Here is a 19,428-nt window from a genome sequence, read left to right as displayed (position 1 = left end):
GATTTTTCATTTAAGAACTAAAGAGCGCAGTGGAAAAGGCACTGGCCCTGGATTCAGGAGGACCTGAGTTCAAATCCAACCTTGACACTTACTAGCTGTGTGACCCTGGGCAAGTCACTTAACCCTCATTGCCCTATCAAAAAAAAAAAAAGGAACTGAAAAGAGCAGTTTCAACATTAATAATTTCCAATTTTTACCATCTTTGCCAACTTAATGGGTGGGATGTGAAATCTCAGAATTCTTTTGATTTGGATTTCACTTCTTATTAGTGATCTAGCTTGATTTTTAAAATACTTTGTCATTTTTTAGAAGAGTTTGGTCCTGTCTTTTTACCAGTTTATAGGGGAAAATTCCTAAACTAGGGATAGATTATAAAATTATAAATTGTAAAATTTTATAAATTATAAAATTTTGCTCAGGTAAAATCAATGCACCTAGAATAAGAAGTAGGCTACTGAATAAGGAAAAAAAATTATACTAAATATCACAGATAAAGGTCTGATGTGCAAGATAGATAAGGAATGGATAGAAATATGTGTGAATAAGAGCCATTTCTCAAAAGGTAGTAGTATAGAGCACCGGCCCTGGATTCAGGAGGACCTGAGTTCAAATCTGGCCTCAGACACTTAACAATTACTAGCTGTGTGACCCTAGGGAAGTCACTTAACCCCAATTGCCTCACCAAAAAAAAAAAAAAAAGATAGTAGTAACAGGAAAAGCATAGTCAGTTTTCGGAAAAAACAAATCAAATTATTGACAAGAATATGAAAGATTGCTCCAAATCACTAGTAATACAAATTAAAACAACTTTGAGGTTTCACCTTATAGCCATCATATTTGAAAAGATGACAAAAGAAAAAAAAAGATAAATGGGGGTGGTCTCTTGAAAGACAGGAACATTCCTATTGGTGGAGCTGTGAATTCTTCCAACCCTTCTGTAAGATAGTTTGGAATTTATGCTAGAAAAGTCATTAAATATTCTTTGACCCAATGATACCAGTACTGGGCATATACTCCAAAGAGATCAAAGATAGAAAGGTCCTCTCTATATAAAAATAGAGCAGCACTTTTGTGGATGCAAAAAATTAGACAAATAATGGATATTCTTCAGTTAGAGAATAGCTGAAGAGATTGAAGTATGTGAATATGATATAATATTGTCATAAGAAATTATGAATATGAAGAATTTAGGCCAACTTGTAAGTTGTATGAACTGATTCGTGGTGAAATAGGCAGAACCAAGAGAAAATTTGCATAATGCCCACAATAATGTAAAAGAAAACAACTTTGAAAAACACCAGGATTCTAGGCTGACCAAACTGTGGTTTATGAATATAATGAAATATTAGTATTCCATAAGAAATTACAGAAGTGATCATTTCAGAGAATCCTGGGGAGCATAAAATGATGTAAAGTGAAGTGAACCCAACCAGGAGAACAATTTATACAAAGGCAACAACATTATAAAGTAAACTTTAAAAGACATGAATTTTGATCAATTAAATAACCATCTGTTTCTACAAAGGACCTATGATGAAGCATATTTCCCACCTCTTGAGAGCAAGGTGATATACTCAAGGTGCAGAAAGACACATCCATTTTTGGAAATGACTGTGCTATGCATTTGGTTTTTTTGATTATGCATATTTGTTATAAAAGTTTTTTTCCTCCCATCTCTTTTTTTAATGGGGAAGCTGTTAAAGAAGAGGGTGAGTTAGCTGAAATGATTTTTTTAAAAAGCTATTGAAACTTTTTTTAATGTACAGCAGAAGAAAAGGAAGTTCAGAGGAAAGCACAGGAAAACAAGATAGTTTTGAAAGTAATGTGTGGAATTTATTATGTACTTCTTTTTAAAGTAAATTATATAGGGGGCAGCTAGGTAGAACAGTGAATAAAGCACCAGCCCTGGATTCAGGAGGACCTGAGTTCAAATCTGGTCTCAGACACTTGACACTTACTAGCTGTGTGACCCTGGGCAAGTCACTTAACCCCAATTGCCTCACTAAAAAAAATTTTATATATATATATATATATATATGGTCCCTAACACAGACTTCCTTGAAATCACCAAACCAGAACAAATTTTACTAGCTGTGTGACCCTGGGCAAATCACTTAATCCTCATTGCCCTACCAAAAAAATAAAAATTTAAAAATTTTTTAAAAATAAAGTGAATGATATGAAATGTAGTTTTGTGATTTCATATAGTCTTTTTTGTGTTTTATATATGGAAATCTTTTTTGATGTTTAAGTTCAAAGTAAACACATTAATTTTAAGAAAGAAGAACAACAGAACTGTGATCGATACTGTGAGTAATCTTGACCAGAGGATTTATACTAAAATATACTTTTCTTTTTTTTGATAGCGAGATAGTAGACTATATGTATGGCAGATAACTGTTATATATGGACAATGTGTTGGTTTATTTTACTTAACTATATTTCATTATTATAAAGAAGGGCTATGATACGATTGAAGGAGCCCAGAAAGAGTGATTAGGAAGTGACAGTAACATAAAAAGAAGTTTTGAAACACTTATAATTTTTTAAAATAAGTTGCTGAGAACAATAGCTACCTGACTATTGAGTGGAAAGGGGTGGGTGCTTTAGGAACAGATTAAAATAGTTTTGTGCCAGCATTTCATATTTCTGGCATTTTGCCCACAAGGCAGTTTTCATAGCATTTCCTGTTAGTCTTTGTATTATGGCCACACAGGATGTAGTCTTAGACGTTATCATTGCATTAAGGTTCTTTCCAGGTATTGGAATGTGTGGTGTTTTGTTTTTTCTATTCTAATAAATAAACGAGATGTCTAGATAAACTTATGGTCATAGCAAGTGGATAGTTTTCATTTTGCTACCTAAAGTGTGAGTTAGATTGCCTTGCCCTCAACCTGTATGATTGTCGACTTTGCTCTTTTTTCAACCAAATCACCTTTTTCTTTCTAGATTGAACTACTTGACTTCAAAGGAGAAGATTTATTTGAAGATGGAGGCATTATCCGCAGAATCAAGCAGAAAGGAGAAGGTTACTCAAACCCAAATGAAGGTGCAACAGTAGAAAGTAAGTCTACATATTTGGAAAGGTAATTCAGAGTCAGATGGAGGACAGGGGACAGTGGCCTTTGAATACTGAGTTCAAGAGTTGATAGTTTATTCAGTAGACCCTGCAGAGCCACTGAAGGTATTTTTAGTCAAAGAATTATGTGTTTAGAATGATGTATTAAGAATATTAATCAATGTAAATGCTGTATTGGGAAGAGAAAACAGTTTGAAGGGTGAGGAGATGAGAAATTAAGAAGACGATCTATTCAGAAGTGATTAAGGAAGGACTTAGATTGGATGTGTGTTGGGTAACAGAAAGAAAAGCAATATAAAGCCACATTATTAGAAACCTAGTTGACTAAAAAGATAGTGATGGCATCAAACAGTAATTGAGACTTTATGAGCAGGGACAGATTTTAGGACAAAATTGAAACATAAGTGCCATCTAAGTAAAGGAATAAAACAAATAATTTAAAATACAGGACTAGAGCTTTGAAGGATGGTGATATATTTGGCTGTATACCATACATTTTGATATGTTGTCTCATTGTTATTCTCTTTAATGAAATTATTGATTTTTCTTTGTTCTTTGACTCTCATTGTTTAGGATTAGATTAGTTTCCAATTAATTTTTTTCATAAAAGTATTTTATCATTTTCCAGTTACATGTAGAGATAGTTTCAACATTTGTTTTTATAAAATTTCTAGTTTCAAATTTTTCTCCCTCCTTCCCTTCCCTCCCTCCTCCCCAAGACAGCAAGCAATCTGATATAGGTTATATTCAATTAATTTTTAATCTATCTTCCCATAGCCTTTTATTGAATGTAATTTTTATTGCATTATGACCTGAAAGGGATGCATTTAATATTTCTTCTTTTATCCCTCCTGGATCTATTTTCCAGGTCAGTTGTTTTCCCAGTGAGCTATTTCACATTTTCTTCTATTTTTTCATTCTTTTGTTTTTGTTTTATTATTTCTGATGTCTCATGGTCTCACTTGTCTATTTATCATTTTTAAGAAATTGTTTTCTTTGGTGAGTTTTTGTATTTCTTCTATTTGGCCCATTTTACTTTTTAAGGAATTGTTTTCTTCAGTGAATTTTTGTATACTTTTTCCCATTTTTTGTGCTTCTTTTACCAAGCTGTTGACTCTTTTTCATGATTCTCCTGTATCACTCTCATTTCTTTCACTAATTTTTCTTCTACCTCTCTTATTTTATTAAAAAAAAAAATTTGGAACTCTTTCAGGAATTCTTTTTGGGTCTGATACCAATTCACATTTTTCTTTAAGACTTTGCATGTAGCCATTTTGATAGTCCTCTTATGAGTTTGTGTTTTGCTCTTCCCTGTCTACCATAGTAACTTTCTGTAGTCATGTTCTTTGTTTTTTGCTTATTTTTCCATACTATTTCTTGACTTAACTTTATGTTAAAGTTGGGCTCTGCTCTTGCAGTGTAGGGGCCACTGTCCTTAAGCTTCAAGTTTTTTATGCTACTGTTTTCAGAGCTAATTGTGGGGACCTGTAAGTTTCAGTAAGGTGATATGATCTAAAGAGAGGTGTGGTCACTGCCCTCCTAGCCTGACCTGTGGTCTGTGACCAACAACAAGCACTTTTTCCCTCCCTGGATTTGTGACCAAGATCCCAGCTCCCCTGTAGCCCTGTTACCCAGATCCATGTTTAGGCAATGCAACAGTCTTGCATGCAATGCCAGCAAAGTGTTCCCTGTAATCATCTCACCAGTTGTCTGATTCCCTTACCATCTATAGGCTGAGAGATCCAGAAGTTGCTGCAGCAGATGCAGTTGCTTCCAAGGCCTTCACTGACTTGCTGGGGGGTGGGAGAGGAAATGATGTTCAATAAGGATAGAAGGTTATGTAGGGGAAAAGTTGTGAAGGGCTTCAAAAGCTAAACAGAGGAATTTGTACTTTATCTTGGAGGCAATAAGCCACTAGAATTTAATGAGTGACATAATCAGATCTATATTTAAGGAAAATCACTTTGGCAGTTGTGTGTTGGATAGCCCAAAGTGGGGAAAGACTTGTGGCAGTGAAAATAATTAGAAAGTTACAATAATCTAGTCAAGAAATGACAAGGATCTGAATTAAGTTTTATGTAAAGAAAAATGGTTGGATATAAGAGGTGCTATGATGGTAGGAACATCAAGATTTGGGAACTTACTGAAAATGTGAGGGTAATGAAGAGTAAAGATCCTGAAGTTGTACAGTTGGGAGACTGGTGTAGGGGCCAAAATTTAATATATGGAGCATTAATTGGGTGACTCTCTGAAATATTGGGGTCCTGGAAATAATGAGGGACCTTTAGGTTCAAAGCTCCCTCCCCTCTGAACTGCCCTTTTAGATATTTCTCCCAGGCCAATAAGAAAGTAGCCTTACAGCTTCTTTTCCACAAAAGGATCAGATTTTATTACTTGGGAATTAATTAAACAACAAAGGTGAAATTAACAAAAAATCAAAGATAAGGAAATAGGGAAAAAGAAATGGGCAGCTAGGTGGCGCAGTGGATAGAGCACCGGCCCTGGAGTCAGGAGTACCTGAGTTCAAATCCAGCCTCAGACACTTAACACTTACTACCTGTGTGACCCTGGACAAGTCACTTAACCCCAATTGCCTCACTAAAAAAATTTTATTAAAATTAAAAAAAAAAAGAACTACAGGTAAATTCTCTTAACTCTAAATTAAGTCTATGCAATCCCCAGATCATTTCCAATTGAGCTAATTCAAAGGAATGTAGGGGTTTCTGTGTTCACTCACCACTCCTGGAAAGTCTGCTAGCTTTCTCTCATCACCAGGAAACCAGCAGGAGAGAGAGTTCTTGAAATGATTCCTCCCTCCCCTCAACAAGCCAACAAGCATTCCCTCTCCCTCCCCCAAAAGGGGAGGTCCTTCAAAAACTGCCTATGGAGAGTTCCCCTTCTGACCTCAGTAGCATACATAACTTCAGGGTGGGCCCCTCCTAAATGAGTCAGCTAAATTGCAATAATTTTTACCACACTGGAAAGATAATGGGGGAGGGGGGGGAGCATCTAGGTGGCACACTGGATAAAGCACTGGACCTGGATTCAGGAGGACCTGAGGTCAAATCTGGCCTCAGACACTTGACACTTACTAGCTGTGTGACCCTGGGCAAGTCACTTAACTCTCATTGCCCTGCAAAAAAGAAAAAAAGAAAAGAAAAAGAAAATAGAAATAGGGGAGTTCTGAAAGGAAGTGGGTTTGGATGGAAAGATAATAAGTTCTGTGGTGGATATGTTGAAAGTTTGAGAGGTCTCTAGAACATCCAGTTAGAAATTTCCTATTGAAACTTGGTGATATGAGACTGAAACACAAGAGAGAGACTAGAATGAGATTTATAGGTCTATGAATCTTGTGCATAGAAGTGATTCACCAAGAAAAAATTGTAGGGGATGTAAGACAGAGATTTTTGGAACACTCTCAATTAGGGAGTGTGATAGGTGGTGAACTAGCAAAGGAAATTGAAAAGGGGAGCTTACGTAGGGAGGAAGGGAACAAGGAGAGACTACTATCATGAACACTCAGAAAGAAGAAGATGATCAACAGTGTCAAGATAAGTCAAGAAGAATGAGGACTTAAAAAAGACCTTGACTTGGCAATTGGTAACATTGGAGAAAGAAGTTTCATTTGCATGATTAAGTTGGAAACCAGAGTGCAAAGAAGGAATGGAGAAATTAGAGGGAGGAGAAGTCAAGTCAGTGAATGTAGACAGCTTTTTCTAGGAGTTTAACTGAGAGAGGGAAGAGAGATAAAGAATGTTATATGTGGCTTGAAGAGATGGAAGGATTTTGTGAATCTTTTTAAGGATGAAATATGTTTGTGTATGTTTGAAGGCAATAAGGAAGTAGCCAGTAGGTAGAGGAGGAGGAAGGGCAAGAAAGGCAAAATAGAGAGAATATGAATGATGGAGGGGGTAATCTGCTAGAGAACATGGGATCAAGGGCCCTTATAGAGGGGACAGCCTTGGCAAGGAGAAGAACCACTTCATTGTCAGAGATCAGGAGAGAGAATGAAGTCAGGGGATCTTGAAAGAAAAGGAAAAGAAAGGGAGAAAAGAAAGCTTACATCAAATGGCTTCATTTTTTTTTTAGTTAACTAAGGATCAGAGTTCTCAGGGGAAAGAGTGTGTGGGGGGAGGGCAGGGGGAGGTATGGGAGCTTTGAGGAGGGAAGAGGAAGTTTGTAATAGTTTCTATGGGAGTGACTTAGGGAATCAATTAGGGAATAAGAGCCCAATTGAAGTTAGGTAACAAATTTATAGTAGATCCAATCAGCTCAGTTGCATGACTTCCCTCAGGTTTAATTCAGCAGTAGGTATGTCGGAACAGAGGGGTAGATGATAGAAGTAAGCCAGAAGGGCAGCTAGGTGGCGCAGTGGATAAGGTACCAGCCCTGGATTCAGGAGGACCTGAGTTCAAATTTGACCTCAGACACTTGACACTTACTAGCTTTGTGACCCTGGGCAAGTCACTCAACCCTCATTTGCTCCACACATACACACACACAAAAAAGCAAGCCAGGAGTGACTTTTGAAGGATTTGGGCATGAGAAGGGCAGGAACAAGACAAGGAGTTGAAGGATATTCAAGTAGAGAACAATGTAAGTTTGAACTGGTTAACTACAGTGTCACAATTGGGAAGGGAAAAAAGTGAAGTCAGAGAATATATAATGAATGGCCTAAGAGAGTACTGATGAATAGAAGGATTAGAGATCTTGATGAGGGGGGATATAGGTTTAGGGAAATGGAATGATAAGAGGTTACAGTCAGCTAGAGGAATGTCTTTTGTCATGGAATTGGAGCATTTATGGGTGTTGGTGAGATCCCTTGTGTGACCATCCTTATTTATGCCTACCATGAAATGTAAAAAGAGGTCATGGTATTCAAGAATACTGAGGGGAATAGGGAATTAAAAGTGGCATCAACATGGATTTAAGTCCCCTGGTATAAGATTTGGAGTTGAGGAGAAGAGGAAGAAGGTGAGTCAGATATTGAAAAAGAAGGGAGGGGGCAGCTAGGTGACTCAGTGGATAAAGCACTGGCCCTGAATTCAGGAGGACCTGAGTTCAAATCCAGCCTCAGACACTTGACACTTACTAGCTGCGTGACTCTGGGCAAGTCACTTAACTCTCATCGCCCTGCAGAAACAAAAACAAATGAAAAAGAAGGGAGAATGACGTGGTGGTTGGTATATAATAATCATCTTGATCTGGATTGGATAAAAAAATTGAATTAATGCAAAGCAGGAGGGATTGCTGAATGATGATGGTAAAGGAATAATCTGTAAGTGAAAGCAAGTAGCAGGGAATATCCCAACTCCTCCTCTAGGACCAGTGTGGCATGGATTTTGAGAGAAAATACAATCAGTGCTAGAAAGGACAGCCAAGATAGCTATATATCGCCAAAAAGACTATCATCTTGAAACCAGGTGAAAGTGGAAAGAACAACCAGGAGTAGAAGGAATGCGATTGAAAGATGTCCAAGATCAAGGGTAGTTTGTTCACTATGGAACAAGATTTTAGGGAGGAGGGGACAGCTAGGTGGCACAGTGGATAGAGCACCGGCCCTGGAGTCAGGAGTACCTGAGTTCAAATGTGGCCTCAGATACTTAACACTTACTAGCTGTATGACCCTGGGCAAGTCACTTAACCCCAATTGCCTCACCAAAAACAAACAAACAAAAAAAGAATTTCAGGAGGCACAGTAGAAAGTGTAGAAGGCAGTGGTGGACCTTGACATGGGTGGGGTAGAATTGAGTAGGATGAGGATGAGAGAACAGGAGATGGGGTTTGGAGATAGTTTGCTTCTATGTGACAGATAATTGATTAGTATAGGGATAGGAAGAAAAGCAGGTGGTGGGAAATTGTTAGCAATACATGTAGTAATGAGTAGCAGATGAAAAATAAAAAACACAATTTTCAGTCTCTTAGAGGTGTTGCCTGGCAAAAGCCTAGGGTGTAGGGCATTTATTACTCTCATTTCCTCCTACTGTAAGGTATGGGGGAGTAGTCTGTGCTGAAGCTGGATTCCCCTACCCCAGAGTTGGGTCAGCTCCTATCTGCTGCTGCTCCTTCCCTCAGTGGCTAAGAGAGAGGCAGGGGTGGGCAGTAGTGCTGATATATCAATGTGTCCCCACCCCGGCCCCCAAGCTGACAGAAGGTACTAAGCCAGGCCAGGGTAAAAGTATGTGTTCTTTTGTCAGTAAGGAAATATTGCTCTTAAGTCCCCAATACAGGTTAATAAGATTATTATTTGGTAGAGAAGATAGAAGCTTGGGGAATCTTAAGAGGAGATGCTATAGTAAAAGAAAATATCACCAAAGTCCTTTTATTATAGTTTGGTTGAGAACTCATGTTGTCCAGGAAGACAAATGGATTCTTAAGGCGAAACAGAAATTAATGACTTACTCTTAAGTATTTTATTTTAAAATATATTTTGTTTTTTAAATGGGAGAAAATAGGTATGTGGCATTTTTTAAAAGTAGAGCAGAACAGAAGGTGACACTTTTCATAACTATGGCTTAGGAGAATTCTTTTTTTAATTTTATATTTAAATTTAATTTTTACTCTTAGTTCCACATTTCCTCCCTCCTTCCATCCCCTCCTCCAATGAGAAGGTAAGAAATGTGATACCCATTATATAGTCATGTAAAACATATTCCCATATTAGCAATGTCCTGCCTTCCTCCTACCCCCAAAGCAAGAAAAATAAAGAAAGGAAAAAAATATGCTTTAATTTGCACTCTTGAATTCATCAGTTCTCTATTTGGGGGTATTGGTAGCATTTTATAGCATGAGTCTTTTGGAAGTATGTTAGATCCTTGTATTGCTGAGAGTTACTAAGTCTTTCACTGTTAATTTTCCACACAATATTGCTGTTACTGTGTAGATTGTTCTTCTGGTTTTACTTTGTATCAGTTCATACAGGCCTTCCCAGGTTTTTCTGAGACCATCCCCATCATCATTTCTTATAGCACAATAGTATTCCATCACCAGGCATCTTTAATGGTGGATTAAGACCCTCTGCGGCCTCCTAGGGACCAAGACTTTTTCTTAGGAGCAAGAGCAAGGGTAGGCTACAAGAGGGTATCATTTTTTTCATAGCTTGTAAATTAAGTTTAAATCATTATAATACTTTAAAAATGAAAAACATTGTTTTGTTTTACTTATGAGTTGGGGTTTTTTTTGTTTGTTTGTTTTTGGTTTTTGCAGGGCAATGGGGGTTAAGTGACTTGCCCAGGTCACGCAACTAGTAAGTGTCAAGTGTCTGAGGCTGGATTTGAACTCAGGTACTCCTGAATCTAGGGCCAGTGCTTTATCTACTATGCCACCTAGCTGCCCCCATGAGTTGTTTTATGATTGAAATATTAAAATAAACTTATTAGTTTATTTTTACTTTAAGACAAAAGAAAGGCTTCTAGAAAAGAAATTGAAATTTTAAAACCATGTTTGTAAATTGAATTTGGAATTTAAGAAAAGCAGATAATCACTGAATGAAATAAAACATGAGAACATGTTATTTTCCTAAAAAAAAACAAGAATAATGGTTTCATATTAGCTCTAAAACTGTAGGAAAGCAGAAGGGAACAAAATGGAAAAGGTTTTTTGTTCTTTTTTTTTTTAAGTAAAGACTATGATATATAAAATAATTATCTTATTAAACTATAATAGACTTAATACACACATTTGATAGTAATAAACATAAAACTATAAAATCATGATTTGGATGTTTACAGTGAGGTTATATTTTCTATATCAATATTAACCTCAGAAAAGCTTTTTAAATGCTATTTAATTATCTTTGGGATTTCTTCTGAATTCCATAATTTTCAACGCCCACAGTATTTACTGACTATGGGGACAGCTAGGTGGCACAGTTGGTAAAGCACTGGACCTGGATTCAGGAGGCTCTGAGTTCAAATATGGCTTCAGATACTTGACGCTTACTAGCTGTGTGACCCTGGGCAAGTCACTTAACCCTCATTGCTCCGCCAAAAAAAAAAAAAAAAGGAGAGAGAGAGAGAATATTTACTGAATAAATTACAAAGTCCATAGAAATTAAACCAGAATCATTTGGTACTGGGATACCAAGAAAGGAAGCTACAATATAAACAAGTCTAAAAAAGAAGTATAGGAAACAAAACACATCTCAAATCAAGAGGTTATTAAGACCCCAGGAAGTAAGTATGTTGATTCTAGGTCAATAAATGAGTCCAAGGGTTGACATACAAGGAATTTTCCAAAGGGGTGTTACAGTATGAGGAAATATACCCTCTACTGCTTAGAGGCCTATCAAAACTTGAAACTAAGGGAACACTCATCAATTGAAGAAAGGCTGTATAAATTTTGATATATTAATGTGACAGAATACTAAGGAATTAAATTATTTCAAAGATATGGAAACTATGAACTAATGCATAGTGAAGTGAGCAGAACCAGAAAAACAATTTATACTATAACAATATTATAAAAATGAATAATTTTGAAGACTTTTATAAACTGATTATGAGTGAAATGAGCAAAACCAGAACAATTTATAACAACACTGTAAAAACAAAACAAAAAAAAAGCTATAAGCTTGTTTGAAAGCTATAAGAACTATGATTACTACAATAACCATTTATGAATCTATGACTGATAATGATACATGCTATCCAGAGAGATGATCGGTGCTGAATGAGACATACGTATTTTTTTCTACAGACATTGAGAGAATTTATCTTGTCTGAATATGCATATTTGTTACAAGGAATTTGTTTTTCTTTTTTAAAAATAATAAACATTTTTATTTAAAGTTTTGAGTTCCAAATTCTATCCCTCCTTGCCTCCCTCTCCTACCCCCTCCCTGAGGCAATAAGCAATCCTATATAGGTTATACATGTGCATTTATGTGAAACATTACTGTATTAATCATTTTGTATAAGAAAACTTGAATAAAAGAAAATGAAAGAAATTGAAAAATAGCATGTTTCATCTGTTCCATCATTATCAGTTCTTTTTTTGGAAGTAGATAGTATGCTTCATCATTACTCCTTTGTGATTGTCTTGGATCATTGTATTGCTGAGAATAAAGTCTGTCACAGTTCTTCATCAAACAATATTGCTGTCTCAATGTACAATGTTCTCTTGGTTCTGTTCACCTCGCTATACATCAGTTCATACAAGTCTTTCCAGGCCTTTCTGAAATCATTCTGCTTGTCATTTCTTATAGCACAATAATATTCCGTAACCGTTATATACCACAGCTTGTTTAGCCATTCCCCAATTGATGGGCATTCCTTTGATTTCCAATTCTTAGCCACCACAGAAAGAGCTGCTATAACTATTTTTGTACTAATAGGTCTTTTTTCTCTTTTGGGGGATGTCTTTGGGATATAAACTCAGCAGTGGTATTGCTGGATCAAAGGGTATGCACAATTTTATAGTTCTTTGGGCATAGGTCCAAATTGCTCTCCAGAATGGTTGGATCTGTTTTCAACTCCATCAACAATGGATTGGTGTCCTAGTTTTCTCACATCCCCTCCAACATCCAACATTTTCCTTTTTTGTCATATTAGCCAATCTGGTAGGTGGGAGATGGTGCCTCAGAATTGTTTTAATTTGCATTTCTCTGATCAGTAGTGATCTAGAGCATTTTTTTCATATGATTATAGATAGCTTCTTTTTCTTTTTTTTTTGGGGGGGGGGGTGGTGGGGCAATGAGGGTTAAGTGACTTGCCCAGGGTAACACAGCTAGTAAGTGTCAAGTGTCTGAGGCCGGATTTGAACTCTCAGGTACTCCCGAATGCAGGGCCAGTGCTCTATCTACAATGCCACCTAGCTGCCCCCAGTTACAGATAGCTTTGATTTCTTTGTCTGAAAACTACCTGTTCATATCCTTTAACCATTTATCAATTGGGGAATGACTTGTATTTTTACAAATTTGACTCACTTCTCTATATATTTGAGAAATGAGGCCTTTATCAGAGATACTTGTTTCAAAAATTCCCAGTTTTCTGCTTCCCTTATAATCTTGGTTACATTGGTTTTGTTTGTGCAAAAATTTTTTAGTTTTATATAATTAAAATTATCTATTTTATGTTTTGTATTGCTTTCTTTGTCTTCTTTGGTCCTAAATTCTTCCTCTCTTCATAAGTATGACAGATAAACTATTCCACGCTTAATTTGCTTGTGGTATCACCCTTTATGTGTAAATTATGTACTTATTTTGACCTTATTTTAGTATATGGTGTGAGATGTTGGTTTACACCTAGTTTCTGCCATATTGTTTTCCAGTTTTCCCAGCAATTTTTGTCAAATAATGAGTTTTTATTAAGCTTGGATCTTTGGGTTTATCATATACTAGATTACTATAGTCATTTACCATAGTATAATTTCTATCTATTCTATTCCACTGATCCACCTCTCTATTTCTTAGCCAGTACTAGTTTGTTTTGATAATTACTGCTTTATAATACAATTTGAGATCTGGTACTGCTAGACCACCTTCTTTTGCATTTTTCATTGATTCCCTTGATATTTGTGAGCTTTTGTTCTTCCAGATGAATTTTGTTATTATTTTTTCTAGATCTATAAAATCTTTTTGATAGTTTGGTATAACACTAAATAAATAAATTAACTTAGGTTAGTATTGTCATTTTTATTATGTTAACTCAGACTACCCATGAGGAATTAATATTTTTCTGAATTTGTTTTTCTTTCCTTTTTTCAGTGGGGTGTAGTGTGGGAAGGAGAGGGAATAGATTTCAGTTAATTTTTTTAAAATAGAGTTGAGTTACAGGCTTTTTCAGATGAGATCACTATTATTAGTTTTTCTTTGTTAAAAGATCTCTCAGGGCAGCTAGCGGGTGCAGTGGATAAAGCACTGGCCCTGGATTCAAGAGGACCTGAGTTCAGATGCGACCTCAGATACTTGACACTAGCAGTGTGACCCATTTAAAAAAGTATCTGTGTGATTCAAGTGTAAGCATATTCTTGTCACAGTTTTTCAAAGTATCCTAGGGTTAGAAAAAGTCATTTTTTTAGGACTCTTCTTTAACCATTCCTGAAAGAGAGTCATCTATTATCTTCTTAGTTTTTACAAAAATAGATTTTATATCCTTAATAATAATATTATTTATTTAATATGGAACTAATTAGAGGCAACATAATGTAATAGATAGAGACTTAGTCTCAAAGCCAGGAATACCTGGGTTCAAGTCCCATGACTGACATAGCCTGTGTGACCCCCTAGGCAAGTTATTAATCTTTCAGTGATCTAGACCAGAGGCATCAAACACAAGGCCAGCACCACTTTGAAGTACAACCTGAACTAGATCAAAATGTAATTAGAAAATATTTAACAAAATAAATAAAAATACATCAAATATAGATAACATTACATTTTAAAACTAAGTCAAACTGTGGCCCACAGGAATTATTAAGTCCTGTTTAGTGACCCTTGTTTCTATTTGAGTTTGATACCACTGCTCTTGGCAACTGTAGGCAACAGTTGTAGAGAAGGGGCCAGCACCTCCCTGTTGTTAGAAGGAGCTCCCTCACCTGGGAGTTCCTTATACCATTGAAATCACAGATTTAGCCCCTATTCCTATTTCACAAAGTGCTTTCCTCACAGCAACCCTCTTAGCTGACTAGTTTAAGTACTATTCCTATTTTATAGACAGAAAATCAAGCTCTAAGAGGGTATGCGACTTATCCATTATCAAAAACTAATATATGTCAGTTAAGAATCCAATCCAATTATCTATTTATTGTGCCACATTCTGTGTCTAATAGCAGTCCCTTCCTTTGCATTTTTAAGCACATTCCCTCTCTTTCGTTGTTGTAAAGGAAAAAGATCAAGCCACTGTATTTACAATATTGTTATACAGTTAAGATTATTAAATCTTCTGTTCTCACCAGCTTTTCTTCTCTAGGCATTATATTCCCATTTTCCAGAGCCATATATAAGGCCTGTTTTCTAGTTCTTTTAATCATTTTCTTCATCTTTCCTAAATTTCCTCCTAATCCTATGAATGTTATAAATCTAAAAACTAAATACAATCCTTTAGTGAATGCTTAAGCAGCGCCAGATACAGAGAAGGAATTCCCTCTTTCTATATTCTGCAACAAATACAACCTAGTATCATGCTCACTTAAAAAAAAAAAGTTAATTGTTTAATTTTTTATTACCAAAAAAACCCCTACAAAAACCCTCTTTCTTGTCACACTTGCAGTCATGTAAAGTCATTGTTTCCTCCTATCTTGCTATGCAATCTATTTTTCTTCTCTTCAGTGAATTAATAGGGATAGTCATAGGACCTGTGATTTCATATAAGGAATTCCTCAATGAGGAAACTCCTTCAACCAATTCATGAGACCATCTTTTCAGCAACTTACAATATTCCTGGAATACTGAGGAATTAAATAGTTTACATAAGCTATGTAGTGATAACTTTCAGGGTTAAACAGGTATTCTTGGCTTTAAGGCCAGGTCTCCATCCCATCCTCTGATGTGTCAAGTTCATATTGAATTATAATTTTATTTTTCAAAGTTCTGTTCATATACCCCAATCATCTTATATTCTTTCTCTCCCATCTTTGAATTTTCTTTTTTTAATCAGTATAAATTCCTATAACCATCCAAGGCATGGATGAAAACATTACATTATGTTAGGCTTTAAGAACCAGAATCTTTCACTTTAAAAAAAAAGAAAAAAAAAAGAACCAGAATCTTTTAGAAATGTCTCCCATTCTCACTCTTCCCAGGGTGCCATTGGACCATGAAAAATGCTTGAATAAGATTCCTCCAGACTTATGAACAAACCACCTAATAGAAGTCTCACCTAATCCTGTTTTTATATGTTGAGACTGTTTCATCAGGGACTGAGAGAAGCAGAAGTGGCATAGTACACAGAGCAGTCAATTTGGAATCAGGAAGAGCAGCATTCAAGTCCTACCTCAGACATTTGCTAGCTACTTCACCATGGATGAATTATGTCCTTTCTCTGTGCCTCAGAACTCAGGGATGTGCATCTGCAGAATAAGAGAGTTTGACTCCCTGGACAGTCATGGGACCTCTTACGGTCCCACAAATTGTGGTCTATGAATATAATGGAATATTACTATGCCATAAGAAATGATGAAATGGACAATTTCAGAGGAAACTGGGAAGGCCTCTGAACGGATACATAGCAAAATAAGCAGAATTCGAAGAACAATTTCTACAAAGAAAAAATAACTTTGAAAGACTTTAGAACTCTGATTAGTCCAATTATAAAACACAAATTCAGAAGATGAAAGATGAAACATATCACTCACTTCCTGCCCAAGGAGTGAGAAACTAAAAATGCAGAGAGGCATATATTTTTAGGTATGACTAAAGTGGGAATTGGTTTTGCTGTACTATCCCTACTTATGATGAGGGGTTTTTCTTTTCTTTTTTTCCATATTCATTTTGGGGAAGAAAAGGGTAGTGGGAGGGAGAAATTATAAATATGTATAAAAACAAAGATTTTTTTAAAAAATCATAACTGACAGTGGATAGAGCACCGGCCCTGGAGTCAGGAGTACCTGAGTTCAAATCTGGCCTCAGACACTTAAAACTTACTAGCTGTGTGACCCTGGGCAAGTCACTTAACCCCAATTGCCTCACTAAAAAAAAATCATAACTGAAAAATCATGACTTGATAGAGACATAATAACTCTCTTCTGATATTTGGAAGCCCCTCAGACTAAAGAACTAAACTCCTGGTTGCCTCCATAGATAGGTACACTGCAAAATAAGATTTTGGCTCGATAGAAGTACAAACACCCTAAATATGAAATGCCTTTAGGACATAGTAGTTCCTTTTCACTATAGATCTTCAAGTCCAGGTTAGATGACCACTTGTTGATTATGCTATAAAAGGGATTCTTCTTAAGTATAAGTTGGAGGTCCCTTTCAGCTTTGAGAGTCTGTGTGATTGCTTGTACCACTCTTGTACACTTAGCAGCAGTGGCCCCACTCTGATTCTGAATCTTGACCTGAGAAAAACCTGAGTCACCTTCAGCTCTAATTGACATTACTTCCTCTATCATTTTCCTTGTCTTTTCAGTCTCTTATGCCCTTCAGCTTTATTGTTTGGACATCTAGAGGCCATGAAGAGCTGTGTACATCCCAGCAGCCCACAAAGTGATGGAGCTACCTCCATTCTTGCAAACTAATCTTTTCAAGCAGTATTTTAATACAAAGTACACTGCATTTCATGATTTTTTTCAGACAGGGAAATTGTCCAATACAGAAATTTGGCGGAGGGCTATTGGATTTTTATTGACTCTAGGATGAACTATCAAATCCCCTATACTGAGTATGTCATAATGTCAAGGTAATAGCATAACACTTGGTCTGTACTAGACAGTGTTTTACTTTTTTTAAAAAAGCAAACTATTACCTCAATACCTGTTAAATTCTGCAACATAAATTAAAAATATTTTTCTTGAAACTCTAGCCATTGACTCAAATTTGGGGGGAGGTGTCAAGAATACTTTTACTGTTTTATTGTTTCCAATGCTATTTGCATTGTTTTAATTCTTTAAAAAAAAACATATTTATTTAAGTTCTAAGTTCCAAATTCTATTGCTCCCTCCATTTCATCCCCCCTCCCTGAGATGGTAAACAATCGGATACATGTTATACAGTTATGTAAATCATTTCCATATTAGTCTTTTTGTATAAGAAGACTCTGATAAAAGGGAAAAAATAAGAGAAAGTGAAAAAAGCATGCTTTAGTCTGCGTTCAGTCAATATCAGTTCTTTCTCAGGAGATAGATAGTATGCTTCATCATTAGTCCTTTTGGAATATCTTTGATCATTGCATTGCTGAGAATAGCTAGGTCATTCACATTCTTCATCATCAAATAATATTGCTGTTACTAGGTACAATGTTCTTCTCGTTCTGTTCACTTCACTATACATCAGTTCATACAAATCTTTCCAGGTTTTTCTGAAATCAACCTGCTTGTTATTTCTTATAGCACAATAATATTTCATCATCATCATACACCACAGCTTGTTCAGCCATTCCCCAGTTAATGGGCATTCCTTTGATTTCCAATTCCTAGCCACCACAAAAAAAGCTGCTATATATTTTTTTACAAATAGGTCCTTTTCTCTCTCTTTTTTGGGGTGATCATTGATTCACATTTTAAAATACTAACAAATAAAATTTTCAGTTAAAATTGAGGTAGATTTACCTTCCACCAAAAATGTTGAGGCCTGTCATTAGATCAGTTAGCAGCTATTTAAATATCTGTACAGGCCAGCAATGTGAATATGTGGCCAAGCAAACAATTGTTTTACAAATATTCTCTCAGTTGATCCTCACAATAACCCTGTGAGGTAGATGCTATCATTCCCATTTTACCACTGAAGGTAAAAGTGACTTGCCCAGGGTCACACAGCTAGTAAGTGTCTCAGAACAAGCCCCAACCTAAGAAAAGTTTCCATTTTAGTTGATTCAAGGAAACTAGCTTCCACTGAATAACTATGGCTTTTTCCTCATACAGAGCTTGAAGCTTTTTTTCTTAAACTTTAGTAGTTAGTTGTTTTTTCTTCTAGCTCAAGAGTTCTTGACCTAGAATCCATGAACTTTTTTTGATAACTATTTCAGTGTAATTGGTTTCCATTGTAACCTTATATACTTTATTTTATGCATTTAAGAACAGTATTCTGAGAGAAGAGGTCTGTCCATAGACTTCACCAGATTGCCAGAGGGAGCTAAGACAGAAAAAATGGTTAAGAACTCCTGTGCATTCAAGCTGAGGTAGAGGCCACAGTGTTCATTTATATGTTTAAGAGAATTTATGCCATCTGTTCAAGACAAAGGACAGAAATCACTTATTTGAGTAGTTTGACTCAGAGACAAATGCATTTATGGAGTAACTATCCTTCATAAAGGGAATTTGAGAGGTATTCATTTAGTACCAGATAATGCAGAGCCAGTGGGGGCATAGAGGACAGGGAGGGAACAGTTTAGGATGTCCTGATGGGAGCGATTTCAATTCTAATCAATAATGTCTCCCATGTACTCTCTCTTGCTTTATAGAGATTCTGTTTGCTTTGGTTATTGTTCTTTCAGAGAAGTAACCGACATTAAATGTCATCCTACCCCTTAAGTACAATGGCAAGAAGCCTTCTTAGGCATGAAATAGAGGCAAAAGAAACTTATTTGGCATAAATAAGGTCGTATGGCAAACCCTGGCTGAAGGGGAATAACCTATGATAACCTAGTATTCTCAGGCCAGATAACCAGTAGTGTCCAATCACAAAGCCATTTTACATTCCCATTCAAGTCCCTGTGACTTGGGAATGAGTGCAAAGATACTGGACATTACCA

General features: G+C 36.1%; 1 protein-coding gene across 8 annotated transcripts in view; it reads left to right on the top strand.

The window, feature by feature from the left end:
* FKBP5 (FKBP prolyl isomerase 5) overlaps positions 1-19,428 on the top strand; it is a 161,936-nt gene that overhangs the window by 106,058 nt on the left and 36,450 nt on the right. For all 8 annotated transcript variants that reach the window (XM_044005565.1, XM_044005567.1, XM_044005568.1 and 5 more), the window contains exon 6: positions 2,950-3,064. In XM_044005565.1, coding sequence (XP_043861500.1) covers positions 2,950-3,064 — 115 coding nt within the window. The remainder of the gene's footprint in view (positions 1-2,949; positions 3,065-19,428) is intronic.

The sequence above is a fragment of the Dromiciops gliroides genome, chromosome 4 (genome assembly GCF_019393635.1).
Source record: "Dromiciops gliroides isolate mDroGli1 chromosome 4, mDroGli1.pri, whole genome shotgun sequence".
NCBI classification, from domain to species: Eukaryota; Metazoa; Chordata; class Mammalia; order Microbiotheria; family Microbiotheriidae; genus Dromiciops; species Dromiciops gliroides.
This window is presented reverse-complemented; position numbering and strand designations above follow the sequence as displayed.